At 46.2% G+C, this 25398-nt stretch overlaps 1 protein-coding gene across 2 annotated transcripts in view; it reads right to left on the minus strand.

Annotated features, from left to right (window-relative positions):
- The window catches only part of LOC137432946 (transmembrane protein 150A-like), a 47557-nt gene that overhangs the window by 17945 nt on the left and 4214 nt on the right, over nt 1-25398 (minus strand). The window contains exons 3-4 of one of the 2 annotated variants that reach the window (XM_078783772.1): nt 20859-20896; nt 11401-11460 (exon numbers count right to left, since the gene is read on the minus strand). In XM_078783772.1, the coding sequence (XP_078639898.1) occupies nt 11401-11460; nt 20859-20896 (98 nt within the window). The remainder of the gene's footprint in view (nt 1-11400; nt 11461-20858; nt 20897-25398) is intronic. The other variant, XM_078783771.1, reaches the window with a different exon arrangement.

Here is a 25398-nt window from a genome sequence, read left to right on the forward strand (position 1 = left end):
AACACTGGGTTAATCCGAACCCACAGGATGAAGAAACGGACAGGGCAAAAAAATGCCAGATTCAACAAATATAAATTTATTTACAGTAATGTAAGAGACAACAAAAGGTGACATCTATCTATAATTCCAGTAATCTCTGTGTGTGTGTACGTGACCGCTGTTTCTCGACAACCACGGGTCCGATATACTTGAAACTTGCCAGGTATATTGCTGGGGACCCGAGGATGTGCCTTTTCAAGGTTTCATATTAATCGGACAAGTAGTTACCGAGCTATGGCGATTTCTTTACCAAACTCCGCAAGCCGTTCGCTTTGGCCCAAACCATTTCATGTAAATAGAGGGGGGGGATTGTCACCGTACTCGCAAGCCGTTCGCTTGGACCAAACCATTTCATGTAAATAGAGGGGGGGGGATATAATTTTAGATATATATATAGTACGGGCATGCCCTAGTCAACTAAAATTCCTATATGAGGGACCCTCCACTCTGGCGCAAAATACAGACAGGGTAAAGGATGGTGAAAATAAAAAGATTTGGTATATATATATATATTGTTACGGTTCTCTCGCCGGCCTTCTTCCCCTTATCAAGGGGGGATTAATCCCCTTGTCTTTGCTGGGCCTGGCGGAACCGAGACTTGCGACGTCCCTCCCGGACACACGCGGAGTAGGGTTTCGGGACTACTTTTCGCTCGTAACTAATTCCCCGCGCTGCCCTGGGAGCGAGGAAACAAGCCTCGCACGAACCACGTGTGGTTTTGAGTACGCCGGGCAGATTGCGTACACGTGGTCCGCGCAGTCTTAACTAGTGGAACCCGATTGGAGCGATCTTATTCGTGCCATGCTTAGTCAAATGAGGAAACCACAGGAACGATCGAATCAGGAAGAAAGAAAGAACAAATGGGTTAATTATTTCCCACACGTATATACAAGTTCAAGGACGAAGAGACACAGAGCAACCTAAAAGTCTTAACTTATCCCTTGGACAACGGGCCCGTCTCACACTCACACAAGGAATTGCAAATGGGCAGGTGTTCCCCCAACGCGTCGAGAGATGGCCCCCGTCTGGCTCTCCACGGCCCCGGGCACGTCCCGCGAAGATGGTGGCAGGCGAAGGCAGGGACTCGTAGCGCGTCTCTCGAACAAAGCAGATGTTGGGGCGTAACGGCAAAGGGCGGACTTAGCGCGGCTAGCGGTTACTCAGCCGTCCTCACTCGCGCGTCTCAAAATGCGCGGTATTCGGTTCAAGCGCGTCTGGCTGCGCCCGCGTATCGGTACCATTCGCACACTCGGCCAACTCGTCTTCTTCGATACACTCCAAGCTGGTTAGCGCGCGTTCTCATGCAAGTTCACTGCTCAACAGCTTTCACCGCTTATTAAGTTCTTTTGCCAATCCTTTTGCCGCAAGTCCTCTCCTGTAAGTTCTGCGTTCCTCTGCGAGTCCTTTTTCTCTCTCTCTCTCTCTCTCTCTCTCTCAGCAAGTCTTTTTGGGGGCTTTCGCGCAGCCGGTTTTATAGCTACACCCCCCGAACCTTCTGGAACTCACTCGAACCTTCTCACCACGCCCTCTGACGTCATGCCGCCGTCACCACCTCCGAGCTCTGATTGGCGGCTCGTGCTTACCGTCATCGCTTCTGCCGCTCCACCCTCGACTCCGCCCCGACCTTCCTAGGCCTGCCTCGTGTTAACTCGCCCAATAATCAACCAATGCTTAGCAAACTGGATCGAGGCTAGGGTGGCTGGAAAATCGGTGGCAAGTAGGGCCTATTCTCCTGGCTCTACTCAACACAGAACTAACAAAGGAAAAGGACTAAGCTTACAAATACTAAGACATAACTATACTATTGCGAGGCTACATGTTGCTTGTGTGACTAACTATGGGGGGCAAACTTTAACCTTTATTAAACTCACTTGACAGACTCAAAACCGCAACAATATATATACACATACACATATATATATGTATATATATATATATATATATATATATATATATATATATATATATATATATATATATATATATATATATTGTTACGGACGCGGTTTAGATGTTACTTTGGGCCGAGCGGATGGTCCACCGCGACCGTTAGAGGATCCCCGATTGGCCCGACTCCCCCAACGTTGACCAGATCGCACCACAGATATTCAATTTGGAAACCTCTAAAGCGACCGAAAGAGAAGGAAGAGAGAAGAAGACAGAGTACGGAGGAATAACAGGATTTATTATACACACAAGCAAAAAGAAGGAGCGATCAAAATTATTTACAAGCAATGGATGGAAGAAGCAGTCACACAGTGCATCGTTAGCTTATACTAGTCAATTTACTTAACCCCAGGACAACGATTAGGACAGACGACGTTCACACTTACACGGGGGATATTGCAGGCAGGTATGGCTTGAGGATGGATGGTTGTTTTGGGAGGCAATGGAGGGTCCAGCGTGGATTGCTGCCTGGCGCGTCCTTTTCGTGGCCTGCGGCCCCTTAGCTGCCCCCTTAGCTGCAGCGCAGCTGGTCGCCCGATGGCTCGCACACACCTGCTCATTCAGCCGTCTTCCTTCTCCCCAGCAACAACGAGGGACAGCAAGCAAGATGATGGGGTCAGAGCAAGAGCATGGGGTCAGAGCAAGAGCAAGAGGAGCAAGAGGAGCAAGAGGGTGGAGTGCGTCCCGCGGCGACTTATATTGGTTTTTCACCGCACCTTCGCGCACTTTCTCGGGGGTTCCCGCTCCGCCCTCTCTTAGCCAAACCCCTTGTTCTGGGTTGGATGAGCGGGGCCGACTTACTCCTCCCCCCTATGACGAGGAGGGTGACCCGTCTTCTCTAGCCACTCCCCTTGTTCGTAATGGCCGCAAATGGCGAAAACCGGTCAGCAGCTGCAGGTACTGCGCCGTCACGTTGCACAGCAGTTCAGTACTGCCATAAACGTTTGCTGTGAAAGCTCAAGTGGGGGAATCCCTGGCACTTGAGCTGCCATGGATCATCGGAGGGGCCTACGCTTTATTTCGTTTGATGCAATGCAGAGTCAATCTAGTGGGAAACACATATTTAGCCTACATAGAATAAGGAAATAAACTATTTTAAAAGATATATCGTGGCCTGTGTGTAAGTTTCATGGAATTAACTAGGAGGACGGCTGCGACCATTATTTACATTACGAGGGTGTTACACACAACAAAACCATACTTTTCACATTCGTTACACTTTCTCCAAAATTGTTACACTTCTCAAAACCGTTACACTTCTCAAATTCGTTACAATATATATATATATATATATATATATATATATATATATATATATATATATATATATATATATATATATATATATATATATATATATATATATATATATATATGTGTGTGTATATATTATATATATATATATATATATATACAGTCACGTGAAAAAGTAAGTACACCCCATGTATAGTTTTAACTTTTTCAACATATTTCAACATACAGCTATTTGATCTTCATTTCAACAATATTGATAGATAAAGGTGATATAATATAACAAATATCATGAAACATTTACATTTTGTAGTCCATTGTATCATTTAAATAAACATAAATGCAAATTTCACATGTGGAAAAAGTAAGTACACCCCGACATTTATCACTACTTCAAATACCTAAAATTAGAATCAGGTGCACCAGCTCAGGTGCAAATGATTAGGACATCGTTAGAGAGGATCTTGGAGGAACCTGTCGTATTTAAACCTCAGACATTTAGCTTGGTTTGCTTTTTGTTGTTGAATTGTGCGGCGTCACTATGCCTAGATCAAAAGAGCTCTCTGAGGCCTTCAGAAAGAAGGTTATAGATGCCTACGAGTCTGAGAAGGGATTTAAAAAGATCTCCAAACAATTTGAAATCAATCATTCGACTGTCCGGAAGATCATCTACAAGTGGAGAAGATTCCAACCAACTGCTAACTTGTTCAGGCCAGGCCGCCCCAGCAAGTTTAGCCCGAGAGCAGACTGCAAGATGCTGAAAGAAGTCTCTAAGAACTCCAGAATGTTATCACGGGACCTCCAGGTAGCTCTTGCCACTGTTGACGTCAAAGTGCACGAGTCTACCATTAGAAAGAGGCTGCACAACTTTGATCTACATGGGAGGTGTGCCAGGAGGAAACCTTTGCTGTCCAGAAAGAACATCAGGGCAAGACTAAAGTTTGCCAATGAACACCTCGGCAAAGACCAGCACTTCTGGAACAATGTGCTCTGGACAGATGAGTCAAAGGTAGAGCTATTTGGCCACAGTATCAGAAGACATGTTTGGCAAAAACCAAAACAGCATTTGACCACAAGAACCTGATACCAACTGTAAAGCATGGTGATGGCAATATTATAGTTTGGGGCAGCTTTGCTGCATCAGGGCCTGGGCAGCTCACCATCATAGAATCCACTACGAATTCTTCATTGTATCAGAGGGTGCTTGAGGATAATGTGAGGCCATCTGTCGGAAAGTTGAACTCAACCGAAGGTGGACCTTACAACATGACAATGACCCTAAACATACCAGTAAATCCACCAAGGAATGGCTGAAAAGAAAGAAATGGAGGGTTCTGGAATGGCCAAGTCAAAGCCCGGATCTAAATCTCATTGAGATGTTGTGGGGGGATTTGAAACGAGCTGTGCATGCAAGAAACCCCTCAACCATCGCAAAGCTGAAATAAATCTGCATGGAGGAATTGGCAAAAATTTCTCCCAGTCGATGTCAGAGACTGGTAGACAGTTACAAGAAACGCCTACTTGAGGTTGTTTCTGCCAAAGGGGGCAATACCACCTATTAGAGCCAAGGGTGTACTTACTTTTTCCACATGCGAAATTTGTATTTAGGTTTATTTAAATTATACAATGGACTACAAAATGTAAATGTTTCATGATATTTGTTATGTTATATCACCTTTATCTATCAATATTGTTGAAATTAAGATCAAATAGCTGTATGTTGAAATATGTTGAAAAAGTCAAAACTTTACATGGGGTGTACTTACTTTTTCACGTGACTGTACAGCCGTGAATCGTGTGGAGGCTGTGAGCGGACTTTTTTGATATTGATCGTGAAGGAGTTGAGGTTTCCCGTGAAAGGGGTTGTCCGCGACATCGTCCTATATTGTGAGTGCAATTAAACCTGCGTCTCAGGTTTTATCACCAAGTGTGAGTCATCGGTGGAGAAATCAAGCGCCTCCATTACGGGCCTATATGCAATTTTGTCCTCGAAGAAGAAGAGGCTGTCCGCTTGGTACATCTTGTTTTGCTGTTGGGATTTCCATATCGACCTCATCGTGTTGATTGCCGTTGGTTTACCTATCGGCTCAATTCCCATATCGACCTCTCACCTCGTAACTCCTCATCCACAGTCACGCCAATACTTGCCTATTGGTTTGCTGTTCTGCATGACCTCGATCTCCAACCAGCATGGGGGTCCGTGCATGGACTTTGGGGAATATTACATTCCACTCACCTTTGGCGTATCGTGAGTTCATTGCTTTGAGATCATTGGGGAATAATGGTACCATCATATGTATTGTTCATGTGATACAAGTGACATTTTCATAGTACTTTCTTTAATAGTGTTATTATTGTGTATGTGAGAGTTCTTAATACAATTACTTGTTTTGTTCTGCAATTACATTGGTGTGGTTTTACCATGGTTTATTAGAAAACGCAAAATAACAAATCTTTCAGCTGTGTTTCCGATCCAGACTCTGAGGTACACCGTAACCGGGGTTTGTGGAGGTAATACGTAAACTCGTGAACATAAGAGCCATGGAGATGGCTTGACTTGATCCATAAGACCAAGAACATAAGAGCTGGGGATTGTCCTTGCTCTATCCTTCTAAATGTTTAACTTCAAGCAAGGAAGCAGCACGTACTAAAGTCTTTGGTATGACTCGAACCGGCCCAAACCGGATGGGTGTAACACAAGGCACAAAATAACAAATTATCACACATGCACAGAAAATTGAAATCCAAGATGGCGACCATAATTATAGAGTTATTTATGCCTGACTCCCTCCCTAAAATAATTTCATTACTTCCGCCTCCGAAGATGGGTGGTGTAGTGAAATCGTATTCGTACTGAACCCGGGGTGGTGCTCGCTGCTCGTTGACACCGCTAGGGGCGCGACTATAAGACCCGCTGCTGCGGACGGTGCTCCGAGACTTCTCCTGTGACACGTTACATCTGGTAGACTCGCCAACGGTACGCCAGCATAGCATATTAAGCTTGCTTGCATTGAATGTTATGAATGGACCCATGTGATGCCACATCTTATTACTATTGCATTTCCTGTATTACAGAATGATGTCATGATCTAAAATGGAATTAAACCACCAGTTGGACTAAGTTGTGTGGACCTGATTGGTTTTCCACAACACTTAATTCCATTTTATATCTACCGACATGGCGGGCAACAAGACGCTGGCGGTTGCCATATTCTGCGCCGACCCGCAAGCCCCGGATGGTGGATTGCAACTGAAGCACTGGCTCAGAACGTTGGAGCATCATTTCGCGGAGCCTGAGACCGAGCCGACGGCTGCCGCGAAGCTAGCAACGCTTCATTCAAAAATCGACTACAAGGTGTACAATTCCATCGCTCAATTCGCGACGTACGACCTCTCGATCGCGGAGCTCAAACGGCTGTACATAAAGGAAAAGAGCCCGGTGTATGCACGATATTTGCTGCTAACGCGACGTCAGCAACCCAACGAGCCGATGGACCACTATGCCCAGGAGCTCCGGCAGCTCTTGCTGGACAGCACCAGGGAGCCACGGACTCCCGCGCAGTCTCAGGATGATCTTCTTTTAGACGCCTATATTGCTGGGGTCTCCTCCCAGGAACTAAGGCTCAAGCTCCTGGAGAAGACCGACCTAACCTTCGCTACGGCACTCGAGCAAGGAAAAGTATACACCGAAGCGCGGTTGCAATCGAACACCTATGATCGCACGCGCCTCTTGGCGGGAACTACGCTACACGCACGGCCGGAGAGTGCTACCGCCGAGGACGCGGACCTGCTCGCGGAACTCCGGGATGCTCCAGAGGAAGACCCAGTCCTGACGGCTGCCGCTACGGCCAGACCCAAGGCCTTACGCGGGGCCACCTGCTATTTCTGTGGGGGGCAACGTCATCCCCGGCCCGTGTGTCCGGCTCGGGACGCAATATGCCATTTGTGCTCGCAAAAGGGACATTACGCGAAAGTGTGCCGGAAAACCGCACGCGGCTCGCGGCCGCGCGCGACCTTGAATGGGCTCATTGCGGAGCCTACGAGCCGAGCCCGAAACCCGGCACCTTACCCGGCTTCGAAGGGCAGGGCCCCTCTCTGCGGGCCCCTGGGCGCTCAGACGACCTTGGCGGGCGTCACCGGACAGCCACCACAGTCTCATCCTCAATCGGGCACGGCATACGCGTCCTTGACCAGACTCCGGGCCACGCGAGGGGCTTTGGAGCCCCGCCAAGCCCCAGCGGTACGTTCTCCTCGTGTCGCTCATGAGCTCACGGTGGCCCTCACCCCGGAAAAGGCGATTTCGAATACTACAGAGGCCTTTTCCTGCCAAAAGTGTCAAAAGGCGTTTTCAAATACTACGGAGGCCTTTTCCCGTCAAAATTGTCAGATTTTGAATCGCGAAACACCGGAATGCATGGGAAAGCCCTCTGATGGCATTAATGGATTCCCCATGGATAACGAATACTCCGGCCACGACCGCAAAACTGCTGCTGGCATAGGATCCACCCACGAGGCTCGTCCGACCCATTCAGGGGGTTCAGTCCCTCTCCCAGCAGGCTCGTCCGGCCTGGCTCAAGCCCTTATTCCCCTCATGGTCGAAGGCCATTGTGTTCGGGCCTTGGTGGATACAGGGTCTACGGATAGTTTTATCGACCAGCGACTAGTGCTCAGGCATGGATGGCGGGTCTGGAGGTCTACGAGACGGATCTTCATGGCTTCCCAGGGGCTTCGACTCAGCACGAAGGGGGAATGCCGATTGAAACTCGTGCTACAGGGACGGGTTTTTCCTGATGTACACCTTATGGTTTTACCTGCTTTATGTGCTGATATTCTGTTAGGACACGATTTTCTTAAGCGGCATGGCCGTCTGGTAATGGAGTTTGGTGGGCCTGACACGCTTGTTGTGGGGGCGGACGCGCTTGCTGTGTGCGCCCTAGTGCAAATGGACATCCAGCCGCTTTCGCTGTTCCCCAATCTAACCTCCGACTGTACCCCTGTCGCGGTAAAATCACGGCGCTACTCTTGCGCAGACATGCAATTCATTGCGGATGAAACGGCTCAGCTCTTGAAAGACGGTATCATAGAACCTAGCCGGTCGCCATGGCAAGCCCAGGTCTTGGTGGTGCGAAGCGAGGCCCACCGCAGACGCATGGTAATCGACTATTCCCAAACGATTAACCGCTTTACACAGCTGGATGCCTACCCCCTTCCGGGGATGGACGCGCTGTGCAACAGGTGTCCCAGTATTCGGTCTATAGCACTCTCGATCTCCGTAGTGCGTACCATCAGATCCCTATCTCTAGGGCGGATCGTATCTATACCGCTTTTGAGTCGGGGCAGCGGTGGTACCAATTTACTCGATTGCCTTTTGGGGTAACGAACGGGGTCACCTGTTTCCAGAGGGCCATGGATGACCTCATTGCGAGGGAGCACTTAACCGATGTTTTCGTCTACCTAGACAATCTTACGGTTTGTGGATATGACCAAGGGCACCATGATGCTAATCTGAAGCGCTTCCTCGAGGTCGCGCAGAGGTATCACTTAACTATGAACGAGGATAAGTGCCAATACTCCCTATGCAAGATAGATCTTCTGGGGTACACCGTGACCCATGGCTCTGTCGCTCCGGATAAGGAGCGTCTGCGACCTTTGCTCGACATGGCCCCTCCCTGCGATCGGGCGTCCCTGAAGCGCGCCCTCGGGCTATTCGCCCATTACTCCAAATGGGTACAAAATTTCTCCGCGAAACTTCGCCCCCTCGTGGCCTGCGACACCTTCCCACTGAGTCCGGACGCATTGGCGGCCTTTGAAGGCCTTAAGGCCGACATCGCCCGTGCCGCCGTGGCGACAATCGACGAGAGCGGATCTTTCGTCCTCGAAAGTGATGCCTCGGATCAGGCCATCGCGGCGACCCTCTCTCAAGGAGGGCGTCCGGTGGCTTTCTTTTCATGGACTCTTACCACCGCTGAGCGGAGACACTCGTCCGTCGAAAAGGAAGCGTATGCGATCATCGAGTCTATTCGGCGATGGCGCCCGTACTTACTCGGGCGGTGCTTCCAAATTATCACGGACCAGCAAAGCGTTGCGTTCATGTACGACACCTTACACGCCCAGCGCATTAAGAATGAGAAAATCACTCGCTGGTGTATCGAACTCGCCGACTTCTGTTACACCATCAAATACCGCCCGGGGAAGGATAACCGGGCCGCCGATGCCTTATCACGGCCGGCTACATGCGCGGGTATCACCTCTTTGGAGGGCCTACGTGTGCTGCATGCCACTGCGGGCCATCCGGGCATAACGCATTTCGCTCATTTTGTGCGGCGTGGCAATCTCCCATACTCGATTGACGATATCCGCCGTATCTGTCGCGACTGCGCTATATGCGCGGAAATCAAACCGCGTTTCTATAACCCACCCATGGGGACTCTGGTTAAGGCTACGAGGCCGTGGGAACGCTTGGCGATGGATTTCAAGGGCCCATTGCCGGTGTCGAGCAGCTCTCGCTATCTGCTCACTATCGTCGATGAGTACTCGCGATTCCCCTTTGCTTATACGTGCGGGGACATGACTGCTGCCACGGTGATGCGATGCTTACAGAACTTGTTCTCAATGTTCGGGTACCCGGCCTATGTCCATACCGACCGGGGTGCGGTCTTCTTGTCTCAGGAGGTGCGCGGCTATCTGCTCCAAAATAACATTGCTTCTAGTTGCACCACGCCGTACAGACCCCAGGCCAATGGGCAGATCGAACGCTTCAACGGGATTATCTGGAGGGCCGTCATGCTCAACCTCCGGACCCTCGGCCGGGGCCTCGATAAATGGGCTTGGTCGCTACCTGCGGCGTTGAACTCGATCAGGGCTCTCCTGTGTACGGCAACCAACCAAACTCTCCACGAGCGGCTTTTCCACCACCCCAGGAGCACGGGGTGTATACGGTCTTTACCCAGTTGGCTCGCTGGGCCCGGGCCAGCCTACCTTAAATGGGCGGTTCGCACGAGCAAGTACGACCCCCTAGTGGACAAAGTGCAGATTCTCCAGGCTAATCCTGAGCATGCTCGTGTGATGACGGCTGATGGCCGTGAGACTACTGTCTCCGTACGTCATCTTGCCCCATGCGGGGTCGCCGACACGAGTAGGGAATCGGACGAACCGATCGAACCCATCTATGAGACTATGGACTCTCCCGACGCTCCCATCGCCGAAAGTCTACCGACCCTCCCCTCACCGCGTCTACCGGGGCCCGACGACTTGGCGTTACCCCCTTCGTCACCCGACCCTGGTGGCGCCTCCAACGCCGGGGACACTGGGATACGTGAAGCCGTACCCAGGGAATTTCGGACACGTGCTGGCAGAGAAATTCGCCGCCCGGCCCGGTACGGTTGGGTCGACTGAAACCCTGTTCCGCACCCTGTTCGTGCTGACGCTCGCTCGCTTCTAGCCGCTCTGCCATATAATTCTAACGGGGGGGAGAATGTAGTGAAATCGTATTCGTACTGAACCCGGGGTGGTGCTCACTGCTCGTTGACACCGCTAGGGGCGCGACTATAAGACCCGCTGCTGCGGACGGTGCTCCGAGACTTCTCCTGTGACACGTTACATCTGGTAGACTCGCTAACGGTACGCGAGCATAGCATATTAAGCTTGCTTGCATTGAATGTTATGAATGGACCCATGTGATGCCACATCTTATTACTATTGCATTTCCTGTATTACAGAATGATGTCATGATCTAAAATGGAATTAAACCACCAGTTGGACTAAGTTGTGTGGACCTGATTGGTTTTCCACAACAGGTGGATGTTATGTTTTCACCGTTGGTGGTCAGTCTGTCTGCGAACAGCATATCTCAAACAGTTTTGGACAGGTTCGGACAAAACTTAGAAGATGATTTGGGTCGATGACAAGAACAAACTGATTAGGTTTTGGTTAAGGTACGGCTGCAGATCCGGCTTATCAGTGGGATACAAAACATCAACTGTTCAGTCTGGTGGAGGTATGCGCTCTACCGAGTGCAGTTCTTGTTATAGTTACAAGTCTGACGTTTTGGTAACTTCCACGTTTTTATGACAAAGTGCACAATTCTTTCACATATCTGCCCCAATATTATACAAAAGTGGAGAGCCACTTTCTTCGTGGAAGATAACGGAGACAAAGACATACCTGACAAATGGAATTTTGTCTATGTCACAGCAGCCGGGGGTGGAGCAGTTTTCAACAAATCTGGAGGAAAATAAAACAAAATACGTCATCACTTTATACTATATATATATATATATATATATATTAATTATTTGCCATTATTTTACCACAAATTGAGCAATGGCTACCCAGACTGAATCCCGGTACATACAGCAGGAAATATTTTGTCGATTTATCCCTCCCTTAACCTCCTATTGTTTCCGTCGTTTTTTCCCCTCATTACTATTAACATCATCTATCTTATACCGTGTATAGCAGAGATTGCACACACAGCTGACTTTGTTGAGCAAATGTGGGCAGAAAGGACATGGCACTTTTACGCACAACGTGGTTGGCAGACAGATGAGGAGGCATCATGACGTCACAATTGGTACCGAAGCCCTTCCTACCACGTGGAGCATTCATGTTTTTTAGAATAGTTTTTATTTATTATCATCTGTTGGAATATGCTGAATTAAATGACAATCAAACATTGACAAATACAAAATAACATAAAAAATAAAAATAAAAATTTAACAAATAAATATCAATTATTAAATCAACATCTTTCTGATGCTGATGTACCATATTCCACCAACAACCGTCGGTGCTGCCAAAGCAGTTTCTTGGCAACAGTTATCCTGGTATGGGTAGTTTGCCATTACCTTCGCAGCAGGAGTGAGAGCAGGAATTTGTAATTTGTTCAGGGTGCCACCAACAACTTGTCGACTTTTTGCGGAAGACACTGTAATCATTAACGGCCACCAACTTATGCTGGCAGACGGAATGCCCAGTTTAACGTCAACCCGAGGGACGGGCACACACATTGATGAATCACCGTGTCTGTGAAACACCGGTTAATAGCTGGGTCAGGATTCAAACCCAGGTGAGATAGCTAATAGGAGAGTCGAGTATCTCCGGACCATCCTGCCAACCCTAAATGGTCATATAATATACAAATACAACAAAACATCTACAAATATGACATAGAATCAATAAAATCAATTCAATTTAACATTCAAAAGGAAAAACACCTGCACACCATACATGTGAGTGAAACAAAACTTTCCAATATCCATTTCCGCCATCGAATTTCAACAAACCACAAAATAATCCAACCGCACATACTATGTACTGTAGGTGCATAACCATACACCTCACTGTATTCATTAAGACATCTCAGTACCTCCACCACCGAAGGTGGATGGAGGTTATGTTTTCACCCCTGTCTGTCTGTCTGTCTGTCTATTTGTTTGTTTGTTTGTCTGTTTGTGAACAAAATATCTCAAAATGTTGTGGAAGGATTCGGACGAAATTTAGCAGAGGTGTAGCGTATGTGACAAGGACTAAATGATTAGATTTTGGTGAAGATTCGCATTCGGATCCGGCTACTGGAATCTTTAAAGTGATTCTTCACCATTGGGAGATCGGGGGCAAAAACGATACATAGCGGGATATGTCAATAATTTATGCACGGATTTGGACGAAACTTGGTGGACAGGTTGGGTGTCTGACAAGGACGATTCGATTCAATTTTGGTGAAGATCTCAATATGGATTCGGATATGAGAATTATTTAATTTTTTAAGTGATTCTTCACCATTGAGTGATATGGCCAACCAGGCGGTGCAATGCTCTCTACTGAGTGCAGTTTTAGTTCCAATTGCACTGCACCATAAGCTGACACGAGAGGCCATTAAATATTAACAAAAGCAGTGTGCATATTTTTGCTTCATGTACGTAACACGGATTTTTTTTTTTCGGGAGCCGTCAAAGCAGATGTCTGATGCCTATACACCGCCGAAAGGAACATGTCAGAAAAATGTGTTGTACACTTGGAATCAGATCTCCCCATAGGGTGGGTACTCTGCTAGTTCTAAGAACCGGTGGTACAGGAGAAACCAAATAAAAACTAGAAATTTGTAGGTCCATTTACATTTTAACGGATTAAAAACAGACAAGTCTTCTTTGTCCATTCATGAAGGTTAATCGACTTCAATTTCTTCTTGAGAAAGCATACTTGATGCCCTTACTTCAACAACAATGCTAAGGTGATCAACAAATTTCCACCTCCAATTTTGACGAAATCAAAACATCGTTGATTATATTAAGAAACACAAGAGGACCATTATGCCTTATGTACCTTACCTTACCTTACCTTACCTTACCTTACCTTACCTTATGAGCACCTTATAGAACACCACAGAGCAATGACTCCCAATTAGAAAATGCGCTTTGGTATTTCACCTTTCGGCGTCTGTTTGTCAGAAAGTCAGCAACCCATGCGATGAGCTCACTTCAAACTCATAACTCAGTCAACTTAGTGAGGGCATGCAGTATGATTGATGGAATCAAATTCCTTTGAAAAAAATCTGTGACAATAACATTACCTACTGTATGGCCTTGGGCCTTGTAAAATCCATGTATGGCCTTGGGCCTTGTAAAATCCATGCAACATTTCCATCAAACAATGCGTGATTGAAGACACCTTGAAGAATCCGCTACCCATACTGGCAACGGTCAATGGTGAAGAATCTCTTGAAAACATTCTCTGATCTGGATCCGGATTCGAATCTTCACCAAAATATAATCATTTTGTCCGTGTCATATCTCTCCACCAATTTCGTCTGAATCCGTCCACAACTTTTTGAGATATCCTGTTCACAAACAGACAGACAGACAAACAAACAGACAGGGGTGAAAACATAACCTCCATCCACCTTCGGTGGTGGAGGTAACCATATACAGAGGTAAAAACAACTAAATAAGCCTGAGGCACCCCACACCAGATTCTATCACACCGGGAAAGGGGAAACAAAAACCAGGTGGGCTTTAGCTCGCTGTGGAGACGGAGATGGTGAGCAGTCTCGAACAGGCATCGATGAACGAGGTGAGCAGGTGATCGACAAAGCACGAACAGGCATCTGGACAACAATCCGCATTCGCAGGCATTCATAGCTCCATCCCCTCTCTCTCTTGCTTGGTAAACGCCCCATGATGATCTGCTTCACTCTCCCTCTTTCTGCCATTATTCTCAACCTCACTTGGGGGATTACAAGAGGTTAGACGTACGATTGTCTTCAAAAAAATCTTTAACCACACACACACACACACACACACACACACACACACAAACACACACACACACACACACACACACACACGATGGCGGCGAGGGGGAGGTAGCATATTGTACCACCCCCCTCTCGCCCAAGATGGAAATACAGAGGGCCACATCAATTTCATCAATTCTGAAGGCAATGAAGCTGAAAATGGCAGCTTTGATGGGATGAAATGCACACGAGGCTCCCACTATCAGGCCATTCGGCATACATTTGTGGCGCGGCCTGGCCCTGCAGCCTGGCGGGAGTTGTGGCTCCCGTGTTTCTGGAAGTGCAGGCCCAAGCTTTTGTGAATTGCCTTTTGCAAAGTTCCGCCTGTTGAGGACAAGAGAGACAGAGTTTTGTGGGATCGAAGACCAAATACAATGGATTTGATGTGAATGAGAACCGAGCCGGGGCGGCAGCTTTTATGGGGCAAAGGGCTGTGCACGTGGCACCCGGAGTTGAGCCGATCGATATGTGTATGGGACCCGGTCTGATGCAGCACGGATAAGGAGACAGCTCCTTGCTGTGGTTAATGTTGAGTCGTGGCTCCTTGCTGTGGTTAAACTGGATCCTCCAGTACCAGGGAAGGATCTATTGGGCACAGAACGGATGGGGAGACAGCTCAGTCCATGAGTCGTGGCTCCTTGCTGAGGTTAACTCCATTACTGGGCGAGGCTACATTGGGCGCAGCACGGATAAGGAGATGGCTTGGTCCATGCATGGGTCGTGACTCCTTTTTGTGGTGACCTGTGGTGGCGGCTTGTGTGTGTGTGCGCGCATGTGTGCTCAAGCGCACACGCACGCGCAGACCCACACACACACACACACACACACACACACACACACACACACACACACACACACACACACACACAAACACACACACACATACACACACACAGCCACTTTTCTCACCACACTCAGCTGGGCATTTCCCCCTCCCCATGGATTCCAACCACTGGGGATTGTCCTTGCTCTATCCTACTAAATGTTTAACTTCAAGCAAGGAAGCAGCATGTACTAAAGTCTTTGGTGTGACTCGAACCGGCCCAAACCAAATGGGTGTTTTTTAGGAGAGACCATCTCCTTAATAGATGGCCGTTGGCTCCCTTTGGGAGCTCATCTGCCCTCATTGTCAGGTGTTGCTTTTAGCCTTGGCAAATTGGCACAGTCACCCTACCTACAAGCAAAGCCAGTGAGGGGAGTCGGTGTAGTCGCCGACAACCCGACCACGCTGCAGGTAGCACTGGGTTATATGTTACCAGTGGCAGTCCCAAAAGACCGACCTGACGCACAATCCCTATCTTAAAAACAATCGTAAAAACATAACCTTAATCCCTATAATTAATTATTACAACACACCACTCTCACCACTCTCCGTATGGTGCACATTCAAACAAGACAATCCTGAAGCTGACGTGTCCATACGACACGACACAGTTCCATGGTAATGTGCAGTCACGTGAAAAAGTAAGTACACCCCATGTAAAGTTTAGACTTTTTCAACATATTTCAACATACAGCTATTTGATCTTCATTTCAACAATATTGATAGATAAAGGTGATATAATATAACAAATATCATGAAACATTTACATTTTGTAGTCCATTGTATAATTTAAATAAATATAAATGCAAATTTCGCATGTGGAAAAAGTAAGTACACCCCTACATTTATCACTACTTCAAATACCTAAAATTAGAATCAGGGGCACCAGCTCAAGTGCAAGTGATTAGAACATCGATAGAGAGGATCTTGGAGGAACCTGTCTTATTTAAACCTCAGACATTTAGTTTGGTTTGCTCTTTGTTGTTGAGTTGTGTGACGTCACCATGCCTAGATCAAAAGAGCTCTCTGAGGCCTTCAGAAAGAAGGGTATGGATGCCGACGAGTCTGGGAAGGGATTTAAAAAGATCTCCAAACAATTTGAAATCAATTATTCGACTGTCCGGAAGATCATCTACAAGTGGAGAAGATTCGAAACAACTGCCAACTTGTTCAGGCCAGGCCGCCCCAGCAAGTTCAGCCCGAGAGCAGACCGCAAGATGCTGAAAGAAGTCTCTAAGAACCCCAGAATGTCATCACGGGACCTACAGGTAGCTCTTGCCACTGTTGATGTCAAAGTGCACGAGTCTACCATTAGAAAGAGGCTGCACAAATTTGATCTACATGGGAGGTGTGCCAGGAGGAAACCTTTGCTGTCCAGAAAGAACATCAGGGCAAGACTAAAGTTTGCCAATGAACACCGAGGCAAAGACCAGCACTTCTGGAACAATGTGCTCTGGGCAGATGAGTCAAAGGTAGAGTTATTTGGCCACAGTACCAGAAGACATGTTTGGTGAAAACCAAAGACAACATTTGACCACAAGAACCTGATACCAACTGTAAAGTATGGTGGTGGAAATATTATGGTTTGGGGCAGCTTTGATGCATCAGGGCCTGGGCAGCTCACCATCATAGAATCCACTATGAATTCTTCATTGTACCAGAGGGTGCTTGAGGATAATGTGAGGCCATCTGTCAGAAAGTTGAAGCTCAACCGAAGGTGGACCTCGCACCATGACAATGACCCTAAACATACCAGTAAATCCACCAAGGAATGGCTGAAAATAAAGAAATGGAGGGTTCTGGAATGGCCAAGTCAAAGCCCGGATCTAATTCCCATCAAGATGTTGTGGGGGGATTTGAAACGAGCTGTGCATGCAAGATGTGCTTGTGTATGTGCATGCTCTGCAAGTTGGAAAGAAGATTGGCGAGAAGAGGAAGAGGTGTTGCAGAAGGCGAAGGGTATGGGGCCAGAAAAGGCAGAGCATGAAAGTTATAAGGCAGCCAAGAAGGCTGCAAAGAAAGAAGTAGCAAAGGCGCAGGAGGCATGTAGGAAAATGTTCGGAGAACGCTTGGATTTGGAAGAGGGTCAGAGAGCGGTATTCAGGATTGCAAAGCAGATAGCGAAAGAGAGGTGTGATGTGATGGGAGTGAGCTGCTTGAAGGATGAAGTGGGACCAATCGTTGTGGACCCAGATGGAATTAAAGGAAGATGGAAGAGATATATGGAAATACTCTTGAATGCAGAGAATGAATGGGATGGCAAAATAGAGAGTAACCCAGTTTTAGGACCGGCAGAGAAGATAACCAAGAAGGAAGTTGAGGAAGCGATAAAAGCAATGAAGAGTAGAAAAGCGGGAGGGCCGACGTAGACTAGTCAAATTTCTGGGAAACGTGAATTCATGAGGCATTTTTGAGTAAAAGCAAGCAAACCACTTTTTCTGGGGTAGTTTTTCGTGCTGAATACGAATCTGTTGTTTGCCAAGCCCAAAAATGCGTAATTAGGTCACTAATCAAGGTCAAAGGTCAATGAGTGCAAAATTCAAAATTTTTGAAAAAATGTTTTATTTTACATCACCTATCTGTACATTTCAATTATTTTACAGTATTTTGTCTGGTAAGGTTACTACAGCTTTTCACAATTATGAAAGTAAAGGGAATTGTGAAGGGAAAAAATCAGATTTTTGTGAATATATCCGTAATGAAGCAACTTTTCGTTTTTTGACATACTGTTTTAATTCACTTGAATTGTTGCCTTAAATACCATCAGTGAAGTGGTTTACCTGAGTCCTATATAATAGCAAGATTGTTTTCTACACTAAATGTCAATATTTGACTAATTAGCCACTTAATTAAGGCTAACGGTCACAAGGCGCAAAGTGCACTTACATGGCACAAGGCGCAAAATGCACTTCATGGCAAACATGTTTGGAGTGCAGGCAGTTGATCATTATCACATGTATTCTTAATTAATCCTGAATCAATTGCAGTCTGTCAGACTGATTGGCTGGAAGGAGGAGCCATCCAGGGGAATGCCAATTAGCTTAACTGTGTAAGCTCTGACCCCCCCCCCCCCTACTTTGGCCTGTTTCGACATGGTGTTTCACTGGCATTGCACTTGCAGGCCTCAGTGCAGAACTGTTTCCCCCACTTCCGACAAGAGCAACTATCAGAACTGCAACCTTTCTTGCAACCACACTGAGTAAGTTCTCGGCATCCCTTTGGAATTGACGGTAAAGTTGTAAGAACCGGTGACAACTTGTCATCAACGAGTTTCCATCCACAATCAGTCGGCGGAGGCAGATCTGTCATTGGATTACTGGCCTCTCTCCAAATGAAACTTTGGTAGTTTGCACGCTCTATGTGGAACTTTGCTGCATCACTAGATGGAGGTAGGGTCTCCGTTGCATGGCATTTGTTGAACAGTTTAATGCGGGCTTGATTACAGTTCTCAGATGGTTCCTTGTAGATATGGCAAATGAACTTTTCAGCATCTTCTGTGACCTTCTTTGATGGTGTCGGAAACTTGCCAAGATCTTGAAGCAGACTGTTGTGTTCAAGGAAGATATCCCATTCTGTTTTCTTTGAGTGTCCTGAGAAAAATGAAACCGTATCGCATCCTGTCAACGCATGAAATGCTGGTAAAGTCTCATAGACATGATCAGCAAGTCCAAGTTCCGACTTTATGTCATGCACAGGAACATACTTCCGTTTCTTAATTGTTCCTGCTCTCATCCAAAGTTTTACGCAAGACATTTTACTGAAGTTGGCAAGCAACAGCACCAACACATCTGTGTCACGCGCTGCGACCACAATGTTTGGTGCATCGGCATGAAGGCAGTGTACAATCATTCTGGTATCTGCTTCCTCGTGATTGCTTTGTAGCAAAGTAGTGTTCATTGCAGGATCTGAACTCTGGACTTCTGTTTCAGAAGCGAAACCTCCACCAACAACAACCACTTTTTCAGGGGGTGCCGCTGCCAGGAGTGCATTCGACAGGAACTGAGCAAGCTCTGTCTTGTTTTCAGTTGATGCGAGAAAGTCAGGCCATTTGTTGGGGAGTGGCACATCTCTATCTTCAATCAGGCGACGAACTGGCCTTGACTTCTTCGTACGTTTGACCCTAGTTCCAACTTTGATTGAAATGTCTCTATATCGATCGAAGGTAACATCAATTCGGCTGTAAGCCCGGCCTTGCCAGAAAATGAACTTTACAAATTCGTCTGCATAATCACCAAAGGTGTTCGCCGTGTTAGGTTTTCCAAGTGACATAACTGCAGCTTGCCCATCAATGATCAAACAGGAAGGCCCATAAAAGGCGATTTCTGAGGGGCATGATACACTCCTGATAAGAATGTCAAATAAAATAGCCTTAACACCCGTTCTAAGTTCGCCAGATGTATCAACAATGCTGATTGGCACCTTCATCAGTTCATGGTTAAGTATTCTAGCCAGTTCAACTGGTCTTCCAGCTCTGTACGCTGCAATTAGTCTCTGCAAAAAGTTTCTGTCTGCTTTTGTGGTTTCGATCTTTCCATTGGCTTTCTTGGTTCCTATTTCATAGAGTGAGGAAAACGTGGGAGCCTTCACCTTCGGAAGTCGATCTCGGAAATCAGTTGATTTTTCAACAAGTCTCACTTTGACAAAGTTTTCCACCTGCTGCTGCCCTAATGTTTTTGCGTTCAGCAGTGACTCTTCTATTTCAGAAGTTGCAACATCTTTTGTTGCGCAGTTAAGGAGGTTTGGTCGACTAGAAGATTCCTCAGCAAATACTTTGAATCGCAGGAGAGTTTGAAGTATGAGTTCTTCGTCGCAGTTGTCACGTTTAGTGCGGGATGAGTTGGCTTCATTATGGACGTAACCAGTGTCCACTCCAACATTCATCATTTCATACGTCTGCATTGAAATGCATGTCCTGTCCGAGAGAGTCCATCTTGCCAGGGCTGAATTTGTTTTGGTTATTCCGATGATTCCACCCCTCTTTTTCCCTACACCATTAAGCCATTCCAGGCTCATTTGCAGTACGGACTAAGATGTTATGTACAAATTTAGCTTTTTCCGTAATTTCATTACTCATTTTGAAGGTTGTGACACGACTTGTCTTCTGCTTCTTGTCAAAGTTCTGGCAGAACATACACAATGTCCAGTTCATCTTAGTAGTACTACTGCGTAAAAACGGACATGCTTCAGCCGAAACACTCTTTCTTTCAGGATCTTTTTCGTTTTTCGATTGTTCCTTGGCTAGCTTAGCATTTATTTTCCCCTTGTGTGTGTATGCAGAGTAACATAGCTTATGCCATTTAAGTTTGGGGAGACTTTCTGGAGGCTCTGCAAAGAGAGTCGAAAGCCTGTCCACGGCTGATCGAAATTCATAGTGTCTAAGTTTGCATCGGAGCTCGGTCGCCTCTCTGATGGCAGCAATACCCTGGTTTGTCTGGTTGAAAATCGTATCTTTGACCTGGCTAGTTCCCTGACAAATGATACAAAGTTCAAACGACACATCCTCACGCTGTCGCTTGAGGCTGGCAATAGGTTCCATGGTTGGCCTGAGGGGAGAAACAGAAACCAAACTAAGCACCAGGCACGCATGTTCTGACCATGAAAACTACAACGTTGTATGATATACTGCAACAGCCCTTAAATGATCGAATAAGCGCAGGCAGTGTTGGCCCGGGTTTTAATCTTATTCTCAAAGACACAAAGTAAAGCTTCTTCAAGACAAAACATCTAACCGATATCACTAATTCATTAGTGGTAGATGCATTAGGCACTCATCGTCAATGCCCATGCCCTGCCTGTCTTTTTGCTACTGTTAGGTAAATGTACATGTATGTAGGCCTGCCTATGATGTGAGATGTCAAGCATACATTACACATTTGTATGTACATGTATCTCACCAAAGAAGAATGCATTCCTTTACTTTCATTTGATTTTATATTTCATTTTTTAACAATCTTAAAAAGACCCTTACCTGTACTCCTGAAATGTTTAATGCCTGATGCCTAGGGTACGAACTAGATGGCTTATGCTAGGCTATTAGATTCATTCTTCATCATTAAGGGTCTATTGAAGAACACCCTGCTCTGTCTGAATGGAAATGATTTGACAAACATGGCAAATGCATTGGGGTCAGAAAGATGAAGCCACTTTCACTGTTGAGTGAAAGGGATGGTTTCAAGTGCAAGTAACTGTTACGTCATTGCAAGACTTTCGCACTCATTGACCTTTGACCTATGTTGTTTACCGGTGACATTTAGATTCTGTCTTTATAAAATCTATCTCTAGACCATCAATAGGAGCATAAAAACTCTGCCCCATTGTGCATTTAGAGGTTAAACTGCAAGCAAATTACGCAAAAACTAATTGTCGCCCCTTACAGAGATAAAGGCAAATGAGCATAGATGTGTCCTCACGTTTTCCTTTAAAAATAAGATTTTGAAAAGCTTTAGCAACCTTACTAGACAAAATATTGTAAAATAATTGAAATGTACAGATAGGGGATGTAAAATAAAGCATTTTTTCAAAAATTTTGAATTTTGCACTCATTGACCTTTGACCTTGATTAGTGACCTAATTACGCATTTTTGGGCTTGGCAAACAACAGATTCATATTCAGCATGAAAAACTACCCCAGAAAAAGTGGTTTGCTTGCTTTTACTCAAAAATGCCTCAATCATTCTATAAAGGCACATTTTCAGATTTTTTGACTAGGCTAACGGGAGTTGTGGGAGATATGTTGAAGGCAGCGAGAAATTGGGGTGTGAGGAGAATGACAGAGATCTGTAATCTGGTGGTGAAAGAAGGCCGCATTCCAGTGGATTGGGAACTGAGTACCCTCGTCCCTCTATACAAGGGGAAAGGTGACCCTCTGGACTGTGGCTCGTATCGAGCGATAAATTTATTGGAGCATGGAATGAAGGTATAGGAAAGGGTGTTGGAGAGGAGGTTAAGGAAGAAAGTGAAGACTGACGAAATGCAGTTTGGATTTATGCCAGGAAGAGGAACGACAGACGCGCTATTTATTGTGAGGCAGTTGCAGGAGAAGTACATGGAGAAGAGGAAGAGGTTGTTTCTTGGGTTTGTTGATCTGGAGAAAGCATTCGATAGGGTTCCACATGAAGTAGTGACATGGGCATTGAGGAAGTTAGGAGTGGAGGAATGGTTGATCAGAGTAGTGATGGCAATGTACAAAAGAGCGCGTACAGCTGTAAGGACGAAGGACGAGAACAGTGGTGAGTTTGAGGTGAAGGTGGGAGTGAATCAGGGGTCGGTACTAAGTCCACTACTATTTGTAGGTGTGACGGAGGTGCTGGCTTAGAAGGTAAAGGAGGGCTTACTGTGAGAGTTGTTGAATGCAGATGATCTGGTGTTGATTGCAGAAAGTATGGATGGACTGAAGGAGAAGATGAACAAGTGGAAGGAATGTATGGAGACAAAAGGTCTGAAGGTGAATATCAGAAAAACGATGGTGATGGCAAGGGGTAAAGCTTGTGGTGAGGTGGAAAGAACTGGGAAGTGATGGTGTGCTGTTTGCAGGAAGGGTGTCAGAGTGAATTCCATTCAATGTACAATGTGCGCTGAGTGGGTTCATCAAAAATATAGTGGTTTGAGAGGGTCATTAACCAGTGTGGCAGCTACTTTCAAGTGTAAGGTGTGCACAGAGGGAGCTGCAGATGGAGGAAATGCTGAGTTGGATCTTGGAGACGGCGTGAAGCTGGAAGATGTGAAAACATTTTGTTACCTAGGAGACGATGTTGAAGAGTGATGGAAATGAATGTAGAAGGAAGTAGAGGATGGGGAAGACCGAGAAAGACTTGGCTAAAGATGGTCGAAGAAGAAATGCGGGCAAGGGGGTTAACAAGGGGAGATGCATAAAATAGGGCAAAATGGAGAAGATTGTCATGGGGACCGCAAGGCTAACCCCCGCTCTTGTTGGGAAAATGGCCTTAAAATGCCTGTTGTTGTTGTTGTTTGTGCATGCAAGAAACCCCTCAAACATCGCACAGCTGAAATAATTCTGCATGGAGGAGTGGGCAAAAATTTCTCCCAGTCGATGTCAGAGACTGGTAGACAGTTATAAGAAACGCCTACTTGAGGTTGTTTCTGCCAAAGGAGGCAATACGACCTATTAGAAGAGCCAAGGGTGTACTTACTTTTTCCACATGCGAAATTTGCATTTATGTTTATTTAAATTATACAATGGACTACAAAATGTAAATGTTTCATGATTTTTGTAATATTATATCACCTTTATCTATCAATATTTTGAAATGAAGATCAAATAGCTGTTTGTTGAAATATGTTGAACAAGCGTTACGCCTAGGTCCCCCGTCGTTGAAGTGATGTGAATTGACAAAGTGGAAGACGCAAGGCGGCCATCTTGGATTTTGACGTGGCGACCCAATTTTCAATAGCGTTCTCCCCTATGTGTAGATACACCCACACACCAGATTAAAAGTTAGTAGTTCGTTTATTTTTCAAGATATTTAGCTCACAAGGTTCAGACATATATATGGTGGCGGCCATCTTGGATTTTGACGTGGCGACCCAATTTTCAATAGCGTTCTCCCTTATGCGTAGGTACACCCACACACCAGATTAGACGCGAGTAGTTCGTTTATTTTTCAAGATATTTAGCTGACAAGGTTCAGACATATATATGGTGGCGGCCATCTTGGATTTTGACGTGGCGACCCAATTTTAAATAGCGTTCTCCCTTATGCGTAGGTACACCCACACACCAGATTAGACGCCAGTAGTTCGTTTATTTTTCAAGATATTTGGCTCACAAGGTTCAGACATATATATGGTGGCGGCCATCTTGGATTTTGACGTGGCGACCCAATTTTAAATAGCGTTCTCCCTTATGCGTAGGTACACCCACACACCAGATTAGACGCTAGTAGTTCGTTTATTTTTCAAGATATTTAGCTCACAAGGTTCAGACATATATATGGTGGCGGCCATCTTGGATTTTGACGTGGCGACCTAATTTTCAATAGGGTTCTTCCATATGCCTAGATACACCCACACACCAAATTAGAATTCGGTCCTTCGCTTACGCACGCACGCACGTCCGCACGCACGTCCACACGCAGGGACGCACGCATGCACACACGGACGGAGGGGAAAACCATGGTCCCCCTTTCGCTCTGCGGTGCGACGGGGGACAAAAAGTCAAAACTTTACATGGGGTGTACTTACTTTTTCACGTGACTGTATACTCCCTCCCTCCTACAAATGTAACAATATACAAGTTGTGTTGTTCCACTACCGTCAGCGAAGCGACGGGTTCAATGCCAGCATCAGTTAACGGAATACTGAGCTGGCATTCAAATTCCTGGACATGATTCCATTTGGTATGTCATCGGGGCTTTCATAATGCCGGTCTTGCTCAACTCGCAATACATTTGCCAAACTTGAACTCGTCGTGGCTTTATCGCTAGAAGCTATGCAGGAGGTTACTCCACCATCAGAGGAGATGGACTTTGGGACATCCAAGAAAATTGAGCATTAATAGCATCAGCCCTTTCCTTATCGGTCCCCTACGGAAGGGTGGGAACAGAGATTGCAGGACGTATCTACAATTTGTTGGCGAGTAACTGGATACGTCTATGCGACTTTGATGGATCAGCGGTTCTCAGATCTCGAAGGGAATCGGCATAAAATTTTGCTTTCGCTTGAGCAATCTTCTTGCGTGCAACATTGCCACTGGGATGTTCATCAATTTGCAAATGCTTTCTGGGGATCTTCCATGATGTTTTTGACATCAGGGGTCATCCAGGGTTTCTCAGCACTGTGTAACGTAACTACCTTTCAGGGGAAGTATTTATCAATTGCTGCTTTTACTGGCCGAGAGAAAACATCTCATTTTATCTGCGTATCTGCAACTTGGAGGACTTCTTTCCAGATCTTCATTGTAACAAGAGAGGACTCGGTGATGTAGTCTGGGAGCTCCAAGTCTGGGAGGTCAGTGATTCAAGCCCCGGTCGAGTCATACCAAAGACTTCATCGGTTGGCATCCATTGGCAGGAGGACATTCACCACT

This window comes from Myxine glutinosa, chromosome 8 (assembly GCF_964187855.1).
Source record: "Myxine glutinosa chromosome 8, kmMyxGlut1.1, whole genome shotgun sequence".
NCBI classification, from domain to species: domain Eukaryota; kingdom Metazoa; phylum Chordata; class Myxini; order Myxiniformes; family Myxinidae; genus Myxine; species Myxine glutinosa.